Source organism: Littorina saxatilis, linkage group LG1 (assembly GCF_037325665.1).
Source record: "Littorina saxatilis isolate snail1 linkage group LG1, US_GU_Lsax_2.0, whole genome shotgun sequence".
In the NCBI taxonomy this organism is placed as follows: Eukaryota; Metazoa; Mollusca; class Gastropoda; order Littorinimorpha; family Littorinidae; genus Littorina; species Littorina saxatilis.
Window position 1 is genome coordinate 13,365,572 of NC_090245.1, and position 10,885 is coordinate 13,376,456.

Sequence of the window (10,885 nt, forward strand, 5' to 3'; positions counted from 1 at the left end):
TCTCCTTAATGTAGTAAACGTTTCTGTTCTTTCGATCTCCATCGCCGGACAAGACATTCACCACGTAGCGGTAGTCGTCTGCGTTGGGCAATGTGTACTTGGAAAGCTTTTCATTTTTCATTTTTTCATCAAAACGCGCACGATGCTTGCCGTCCATGCTGACTGTTCCTCTGCTATCAGCAAAATGAAAGCTTAAACTAAAAGTTTAAATGTGGTATTGTTTGTGAGTTTCAATCACTAAGGCCACTTGTTTGATTGATAATACGGGCACACGAGAACAAGTATTTCCTGAGGATATGCTCACAAACCGTTCACTCTGTGTGTGGCTCGTGTTCTTTTCTTTTATACTGTCATTGACACTGTTAGAGAGAGAGAGAGAGAGAGAGAAAGAGAGAAAGAGAGAAAGAGAAAGAAAGAGAGAGAAAGAGAGAGAGATATCGACCACACACACACACACACACACACACACACACACACACACACACATACACACACACACACACACACACACACGTACGCACGCACACACGCACACTTAACTTGCTATTGCCGATTTCGCGTACTGGGCAACTTGCCCATTACGCGTAATCGGCTGCTGATTCCGCGTAATCGGCTGCCGAATTCGCGAAATAGGCAAGTTTTAGAGGCGTTTACGCGATTTCGGCAAAACGCTGCCGATTTCACGTATTGGGCAGCGTTTTGCCGATTACGCGAAATGGGCAAAAATGTTGCCCATTACGCGAAATCGGCAATTACGTGAATTCGGCACGACATATATACTTTAAGAGGACAATGTCTTTAAAGGTATACACCCGACCATCAACCGGCCGTCTGAGATCGCAACACAGTTCCGTGTGTAGTTTAAAACGATGACACCACACACAGCAATACTTACAAAATAGTGTTTGAACGTTCAATTATTGAAAGTTTATACGCCCTTAGGGTGATCTTTACAGACAGTAAATTCTCCATTTACGCTGTCTTTATGTTGGTTTAAGCGTGTGTTTTTTTAAATTAATTTCTTGTATACACGTTATAAACAGTAACAACATTAAGAACGTTAACAAGCAGACTGCTTATGGACACTGTCTTTATGTTCGCTTCTTCCTACGCTTTCGCTATTATAATCGCTCCAGAACTTGTTCGCATTTGCCAGATAACAGAGTAGAATTCCTGAAATCCAACGGGTTGCCTCTGCTAAACGTATGCGTGGGTACTAGCAACGAAAACAAATATGACGGTAAACTGAATCGGGAGTCTGATGCTGAAGAATAGGATGTCCCTCTGTTCACATTCATTTCATTCATTGGCGTATTAGAAGGTATGTTCGCGTTAATCATTGCAGGTGAGTCGTTCTTAATTACAATACACCGACTGTCTCTGAGCCTTCTTTAGGTCCAAATTGCTAGAAAATTGCTTTCCAAAATGACTTTTGTTTTATAGAAACTATCTCCTTCATATCCTTTCCTCTCAGAACACGTGTGTAAAATCCAAACTTCCGGTCATAAATCAGATGCTAATTCCAGGGGAAAACACAAATAATCTTTGAATGTATTTGACTATTAAGTACTTGTTTTTTTTTAATTGAAAAAACCTGAATTGAAATACCGCTTTCATCGGAAACCATCCTACAATATTATTTTCAGCATACATTTCTCGTCGTTCTAAAAAGTCTGCATGAATCTGTTATGGTGAACACAAAAAAAAAATTTGTTCCATAGGGCGAACTTTATGCTGTGAATGAATAAATCCATAATTCAGCAAAATGTGAAGGCAAAAATACTTATGGTCATCACTTGTAGTCAGTTTTTCGAAAACAAAACTCCTTACCTGAGAAAACGGTTTCCATACAGGTGTGAACTCCTCTATGAGAAAAGAAACCCAGGTGCTCGTTACTGACATAGGTGTGTTTACAGTGAGGACTGACTGGGCGTTCCGATAGTCGGTGGTAATGATCAGTTTGAACTTAGCCCGCATACAGTGGACCCCCCCCCCTTTTAAGACCCCCTATTTAAGATCAACCTCCTTCCTCTTAAGACCCTGTTTTTTTCAGACTATTTGTTCATAACCTCTGAAAATTTACCCCCATTTTAAGACTCCCTCCTTTCAAAGGCCTGATTTTCTCAGATGTTTGTAGGTCTTAAAAAAGGGGTTCAACTGTAGTAAACTTAACCCTGTCTTATTGGACTGGAGAGACTATCAAAGACAACAAGGGGCTCTAGATATCAGTTGTTGCGACCCTGAAAGAAAAGCAAACCACGACCCTGAATAATTACCCTAAGACAGCTTGAGTCCCGAGCTCTTATTTCGTGGTGACTTAAATTTGTGTTGGCGATCCAATAAAATCCGCTGCTCTGACCTAGCGTGCAAGTACTGTTATGGTTTTGGTAGCGACACTATAGTCACCTCTTTTGGTGGAAGTGTTTGAAAAATGACATTCACGGTACTACTGATCTCTGTCACCCCAAGGTAGCTTGAGTCCCCGGCTCTTGTCTCATGGTGACTTAAATTGGTGTGGGCGATCCAATAAAGTCCGCTGCTCTGACCTAGCGTGCAACTACTGTTATGGTTTTGGTAGCGACACTATAGTCACCTCTTTTGGTGGAAGTATTTGAAAAATGACATTCACGGTACTACTGATCTCTGTCACCCAAAGGTAGTTTGAGTCCCGGCTCTTGTCTCGTGGTGACTCAAATTGGTGTTGGCGATCCAATAAAGCGCGCTGCTCTGACCTAGCGTACAAGTACTGTTATGGTTTTGGCAGCGACACTATAGTCACCTCTTTTGGTGGAAGTGTTTGAAAAAAAAGATAGTAACGTTACTTACACTGATCTCTGTCACTCCAAGGTAACTTGAATCCCCGGCTCTTGTCTCATGGTGACTTAAATTGGTGTTGGCGATCAAATAAAGCGCGATGCTCTTACCTAGCGTGCAAGCACTGTTATGGCTTGGGTAGCGACACTACAGTCACCTCTTTTGGTGGAAGTTTTTGAAAAAAAGACAGTAACGGTACTACTGATCTCTGTCACCCCAAGGTAGCTTGAGTCCCCGGCTCTTGTCACCAAGTTGGTGTGGGCGATCCAATAAAGCGCGCTGCTCTGACCTAGCGTGCAACTGTTACCGTGTTGATAGCGACACTATAGTGACTTCTTGGGCTGGAAGTGTTGAAAATGACAGTTACGGTTCTACTGACCTCTGTTAGGTGTTAGCGCTGAAATGACTTTAGCGATACTAGTCACCTATGTTAGGGGTAGGTGTTAAAGAATGACAGTAACGATACTAGTCCCCTCTGGTACTTTAATTGCAACTGTAAGAGACTCAGTTTTTTTTATTTAGTTTCTCTCTCTCTCACTCTCTCTCTCACACTCTCACACTCTCTCTCTCTCTCTCGCTCTCTCTCTCTCTCTCTCTCTCTCTCTCTCTCTCTCTCTCTCTCTCTCTCTCTCTCTCTCTCTCTCTCTCTCTCCCCTCCCCCCGTTTTACCTTACAGTTGTTGATTTATGAAAGTTATCATGAAGTGCATAAGTTGCAGTTACACCCCCATCCCTACCCACCCCAGTTTCATTGTTCACATTCCTTCACGATTATTAACTACTGTAGATAAGTTTGGTTACCCCCCCCACACACACACACACACACACACACAGACTCACACACACACACGTTTTCTCTACTATGAACTTACACGTACAAAATACGATTTTCACTGCAACTTATACACACATACGAGCGCCAGAGAAATGCGAACGACTTTGCAATAATATTAAAACACAAAACCGTAAATGGATTTCACTGACTGACCCTTCAATAACTACCAATTCAGACAATCCTTGATTCCTCAGATCTGCCCCATCACTGTTTAGTTCTGGTGTTCGTACGAAAAGGTCAGCAGATCGGTTAGAACACACTTGAAAGAGAATGACAGAAAAGTTCACACGGAAACGAAATACATTCTGCAACTTCAAGAGCCTCTGGGGCCTCAGTCAGCGGAAAGAAAATGAGGTTGTCAGCCAAGACTGTAATTTCCGACTGAGTAATTTCAAGGGGCTTTCGGGGGCAATCTCAGATTAAGTTTCCACGATTCTTTGGGCCCCCTACTACGTTCCTGCTCCTTCTTTCCACCACCGCTTTTGTCTGTTCATTACAAATGGACGCCTATCAATAAAAATATTGAAGGAAAGTCTCAGCGTATAAATGGCGGCACAATACTGTCAGCAAAGCGAGCGTCACTTTTGGCGGTTAATTGTCACAAAGTCATTATTTGCTGCCATGTCAAAATTTCCCTTTCAATTCAGTCCTATAGGTGCTTGGTTCACACGGTATTGAAGACATTTCAGAGGTTCAGGATATGAAAATATTTGAAAGAAATATATTTGCTTTGTGCAATGTGGAGTTTTGTAGGACAAAAAAGAAAGAAAACAACCCTCAATGCGTAATTAGGAGTTTTCTGATAAACTGGTTGCACGTATCATTGACCACATGTTATAATATCGGAAATAGCTTTAAAGTCAAAGATATGTACCGCACGCACCGGGGAAATTCAGTCAAAAATTAGTCATCTTCATGAGAACATGGGAATTCACCACCATCACCACTTACAATAACAACGACAACAACAACAACAACAACAACAACTATTACTACTACGTACTACTACTACGTACTACTACTACTACTACTACAAAGATAACGACGACAACGACGAGTACGACAAAAAACAAACAAACAAACAAACAAACAAACGAACATATGAAAGAACGAGAGAACGAACAAACGAACGAACGAACGAACGAACGAACGAACGAACGAACGAACGAACGAACGAACGAACGAACGAACAAACAAACAAACAAATAACATAAACAAAATCAACATAAAGAAAAAATTAATTATACACCCACAAAAACAACACACCAGATTCACAACTAATATCACCATTTACAACAACAACTGCAACGACGACATTACTTCTATCGCTACCACTACCACCACGACCACCAATAACAGCAGCAATAACAACAACGTCACTTCTACGAGTAAAAAGGGTGACAAATACAATACAACAAATGCCGTCTTCCACCATGCTTGAGCAAGAAATAAGATAAAAAAAAATTAAAAAAACACAAATCAAGCACAGAATAATTTCAATTCACCTGAAACCTGAAAATAATCTTTGAAAAACACAAAGCTTCACGTGAACAGGTAAAACAAAGTAACAACATGTTTACCTGCACTGCAATCGATATAGAATCAAAAACGTGGAATATGGATGGAGTTTTATCCAATAACCTGTATCCTCAGCAAAAAATGCCACGTCCCACTCCACATATATGAACGAGTAAGAAACCTTACACATCAAAGGTTACCATATCACCAATCCTGTATGCCAAACTGCCCTCTATTTTGGACCAACCTTTCAAACACGAAACGTTTGAATTTTTTGAATTTTTTTTTTTTATCAAGCAGCACATTCAAGCTAGGAGAATCTGTATCAAAAGTCCAAGCAACAAAACGATCCCCCACAGAGCGGTGTGCTGAATCAAATTGTAAGAGCGAGCGAGGCCCGAAGCTGTTACGGTATTTCAGTAAGTAAAGAACCATACGACATGAGCATTATAGACGATTTAAAGCGGCCAAGGAACGAAAGACTGCGCCTTGTATGGCAGAATAGCTGGAGGGGTTAATGGTAGAACGGGACGTACAGTTGATCGGTTTGCGTTTGACTTTTCACAGGGTGTACAATAACAGATTTGTATCAGCGCGATGTTGTGTTGCGCTGCTCCTGAGGGTTTTACGTTCAAAGGTGGCAACGCATGAAAGAGACTATTCTGTACATCTACAAATGGCAACACAAGTGTCTGAATGACAGATACCCCTCGTCTTTTGTATAAATGAATAAAGAATTGCCCTATGTCCTTTTGACTGTAACCCCGCGATATACAGATTCGTGTATTTAGACACTTCCCGACAGCTAGGCTACAGAAGGAATTCCACAAGAATTGACGAACGCGGCCAACTGGGAGAATGTGAGAATTTCAGTAACTCAGTCACGCATATAGTTTCGGAAGAACAAACTATGAAAAGCATACGTTGAGCAGCATTGTCTTCAGGATTGTTTATTGCAAATTTTACGATGATAAATATACACCAAAAAAGTAAACAAGTGACTGTGTGACGCGGAATACTTTCTTTCTTTTTTTTTTTTTTTTTTTGACTTCAGTTGCATGCAAGGTTGCTTCAACCCATCTTTTTTGCCTCTTTCGTCTTTTTCTTCTTTTTTTTTCCTTTTTTTTCTCTTTCTTTTTGTTTTCTTTTGCATTACAGGTTACATTTCCATTAAATTACTTTTTAATTCAACAACAATCTAACTAAGGACAATGGGGATACACTTTTCGTAGCGCAAGTTCTTGTTGAAATACAATTTCCAATGGAATATGCGATTTAGTTTTTAACTTTTCTAATGCACATTTTTGCTATCAATAAAACATGGTTAATTAACGCTGATTCCTGACATTTTTCGATTCCGAATAATACATCTGTAATAGACAATAAGAAAGCCCGACCTGTCAGACTGTTCAACAGTGGAATATTTTCTATATAAACGCATGATCTGCATTCGCAAAACACACACAAGCAACAAACGGAGTTACAAAGAAATCATGTAAACAGACAAACTTACAAACAATACCCCCGTACCCACCCACCCCTCATAGATACCCTCAGACACTCACTCACAGCCCCAACACCCCGCCTACCCACAACCCTAATCCTACTACAAAATACCAGGCACACATATTGCGCGCAGCTAGGCTTCTGAGGCTTCTGTTATAATAATCATCAAGACCAAGATAAGACGCTTATAGGCTGAACTCATAAAGATCAATACCTGTTGTGTTACACAGGTCGCTGAGGGAGGTTTTAACACTTTCCTAGCACTCAAAACCCCGCCTCTGTTTTCGTTCCAAAAGATATTGTGACAGAAAACTTTAAGAAAATAGTGAAGAAGACGATTTTGGACACATTTTCTTGCAAATGTAAACGTAAAAATTCCAAGGGACATTCGATGTGTTGTAATTCAGACACACATGTGATGACAAAGTTGAAAACGCTCCGCAACTATGATTTAACTATGTACATTATTTTAACGAATGTAAACAGGGAAACGGTTTTGTTGTGGAATCTTTTCCGTTTTTGAGTCCGGATTCTGTTCCTCGACTTTTTTTCAATGCTGGGAGCAATCCATAACGACAGCAGACACAACCCGTGCTAATTTAGGTACTCACATCTGTGATATAGCAAATGCGTGCAAGATTCACAGCTCTCAGGTGCGAAAAAAGGACGGGAGCGGGGGAGGGGGGGGGAGGGGGGGATAAAGACATTCTGTATCTATAGATAACCCAAACACAAGGATTAAAATTTGAATAACTGAACGTTCACACATTAACTTTAAGGTATTCTGGTGTGTTTTAAAATAATTACAAACCCCACACATTACTGTGTAGCTGATGTTTCCATCTGAGAATCTTTGCGTATGTGTGTGTGTGTGTGTGTGCGTGTGTGTGTGTGTGTGTGTGTGTGTGTGCGTGCGTGCGTGCGTGCGCGCGTGTGTGTGTGTGTGTGTGTGTGTGCGCTTACAAGGTGTATCCCTTTCAGACTGTTTGCTAAGGTATGGTTAGAGCTGCGTAAGACGTGACGTGTAAGCGCTAAGACTTTGATGATATTCCTTTTCCGTCACGGAAATTAGCACAGACCTTTGCGTATCTGAGACCCTGAGAACTATCCAGTATCGGTCTGTGCTTGGTGTTTAACTTTAGGATTAAAATTGGATTACGTTACCAAACAACGTGATCCCACTGGAGGGGATTGAAACGTACACACAGGAGGGGGCACTTGAAAAGTCAGGCAGGATATCTTTGATACGACTATTGATTTTGCTGTTTAAACCGCCAGCTGTTCTCGTGAGAACATCTTGATGAAGTGGTTGGTAGGATGGGGAAGCTAGGATGCTGAAGAGGGGGGAGTTTTAGGGTGTGTTGTTGGGGCAAGGTAAAGTATCAACTGGGGTCGTGGTGACTTAATTCGAAAGGTCTCCATATAGCTATTCTGATGAACACGTGGGGGAATTCGGGGGCTGTGATTGGATGGTCTCTTCCGATCATCAAAGCATAATGCTACGGAAGTCGGCCATTTTTCTCAATATCCAAAAGCATATTGTCAATAACAAAGACGCATGGTTCCGGATTACCCACCTGTACCACACGATGTTTCACTGATCGACAACAGCATACACTGACAACTTGAAATTCTTCTCGGGAATGTTTTTCAGCTTTACAAATGTCGATAGCATACCCTTTTCTGCTAACTTCCCGATGAAACGGGACTAAACCTATTATTTTCTGTCCCTAAAAACCACAAAATGCCCAAAGCCGAAAGATGTAGTACAAACAGGGGAGTACAACGGAACAGCCGTTTTTGTGTGCCTGTGAGCTTAGTTCACAGGTGCCGAGTGACACAAATTTTCGTATTCGGCTTTTCTTCTCTCGTAACTCCACACTAAATACCCCACTTCCCCTCTGAAGTATTGATGTACAACCCATGGCACTAACATTCATGTAGTCGTTTATAACTGAGGTTGAAAAATTCGCTTCATGACGAGACAAGTATAAATGCCATTCACCCAAACTGGAAACGTCGCTGCCGTCTGCTCGCTTTGTACGGATTAGCTGTTCTCTTTTAATTCCTCCCCTTGTCAGTTGCATCCTAGTTCTTCAGTTGTTTCTAGTTTTCCGTTGATGTTGTGTTTTGGTCTTCTTCATAAGTAGTCTTGTTCAAAATTAAAAAAAACTCAAACTTCTTTTTGTTGTATACGAATGAACTAATAAAAAGCTGTTTAACAGCTGTGTTGTCAAATCGAGTTTTTTTCCAAAGTCAGTGTGGCGCCTGCGCAAAACTAATGCGCATAAGAAACGGCGTCTGCTATCAAAACCTGAGATCAACGCATCGACGCAAAAACTGTCATTTTGTAAGTTTGGAACAACAAATAAAGGTCAGAACAGCTATATAATCGCTATTCTATTTTCAGCGTAGCAATAGGGTCCGATATTTAGACTCGAACAAGTATAATGCGATTCGTCTTCGACTCGTCGGCATTATACTTGTCTCGTCTAAATATCGGACCCTATTGCTACGCTGAAAACACAATAGCTGTTATTATTGGAATGATTGTTTGTCGTCAGCTGCGTGAAACTAATCGGCATTTGATCAAAACAGGAACTTATGCCCCAGTTTGCTTGAAAGGGGTGTCAATAACTGGAGCTGTAATTTCTGACCAAGATTGGAGGAAAGCGCAACATTTAATTAATTATTGATTGCATTTACGCGTCATTAACCACCACTCACACAGACTGTGGCACCGCAGCCTGCACCGCCTTGTCGGCGTAAAGACACAGACCTTCCCGTGTAAGCGATTCGGCTTACAATCTCAGATCTGGACAAGGAACATTTTACATGACAGAAAATCATCTCTCGACTTGGACACATACTAAAAATTAACCACGTGGATGTTTTCCGTGCAGAGTGAGATTCTGTTTTGTTTTTTTGCGGATGAATTAATACCTTAACTGGGACTATAGTCAACCTGTGAAATTATTCCCCCCCCCCAAACTCCTACTCTTCCCGAAAAGCAGTTAGGATGTTAATTTTTTGTATGTGTCCAAGCGGAGGGTGGTATATGCGGAAATTTTCTTCGTAAAAAAGTTCAATACATCGTTTAAACCAGCACAAAGAGAGTGCAAACGCTTGTTTATAACTGGCTTCATTTATTCTTCCAATGATGTAACAACTTGATGAAAACGATTTTTATACGAGAAACTCTCCCGAAAGCGGAGAATGGCTGCCTGAATGGCGGGATAAAAACGGCCAAACACGAATAAACACAGTCCTGCAAAAACACGAATATACGTGGGAGTTTCAGCCCATGAACGCAGACGAAGAAGGAGATTATGCGAAACGAAATGCTATTCGAACTGGTGCTATTTCTGGTTAGGTTTCAGAGAATCTTAGTTTGGGCCAAACTCAGTTCTAGAATTAATTTTCAGAGAGATGAGGAGGATATGGCCCAGGTAAATGGGATCTCTCTTTAGACTAAGGCAAAACCAAATAAATGTTGATTTTGGGTAACATGACCCCCCAAAATAGGGTCGGTAGGTCGGTTTTCATTTATTTAAAAACACATTTTTAGTCTCGTTATGGTTCGCAACATGTGCAAGAGGTTGTTTTTTTGGGGATTTTTTTGGAGAAATTAAACAAAAGTTTTAGGGTCGGCGGGAAAAAATAGGGTCGGTCGGGTTACCCTAAACCAACGTATATTTTTGTTTGGCCTCACACACACGCTCTTTTTCCTCACGGCTCGGATACATTACATGCCCTCTCACTCTGCATGTTTGTCTACTTGTCTGTTTGTTACTTTGGCTTTCCCTGCTTGTTCGTCCACAATGGACGAATTCCGTAACAGGCCTGAAAGTGGCAAGTATTTTACTCGCCATGGCGAGTAGAAACATGTAACTGGCGAGTAGAAATGTTCATCTACTCTCCAAATGCGAGTAAAGTTGCTGGAACAAATTGTTGGTTTGGCTAATAAAGTTTGCTCTCTGGCTAGTACATTTTCAGAATCACTAGCCAAAGGTGAGTACACCATTTGTTGGACTTTTAGGGCTGCGTAAATAACGGTTGTGTATGGGTTGTGAAAGAGTAAATACTCTTGCTTTTAGTCAGGCAAGCAATGATTACTCACGTGTTTTGGACACACTCCTCGTTAGTGACTGGCATATAATGTCACGTGGGAAAGTTTGACTCACTAAAAGCAAGAGTCTTTCGGATAAGACGA

At 41.2% G+C, this 10,885-nt stretch overlaps 1 protein-coding gene across 2 annotated transcripts in view; it reads right to left on the reverse strand.

Moving 5' to 3' along the window:
• Positions 1-5,597, reverse strand: part of LOC138961966 (glutathione peroxidase 1-like) — a 13,994-nt gene extending 8,397 nt beyond the window's left edge. The window contains exon 1 of one of the 2 annotated variants that reach the window (XM_070333659.1): positions 5,229-5,597. Coding sequence is in view for 1 of the 2 variants with exons in the window: in XM_070333652.1 (XP_070189753.1) it covers positions 1,831-1,849 (19 nt within the window). In the remaining variant the exon portion in view is untranslated. Of the gene's footprint in view, positions 1-1,830; positions 1,908-5,228 lie in introns of those variants that run through there. The other variant, XM_070333652.1, reaches the window with a different exon arrangement.
• Between the last annotated feature and the right edge of the window lie 5,288 nt (positions 5,598-10,885).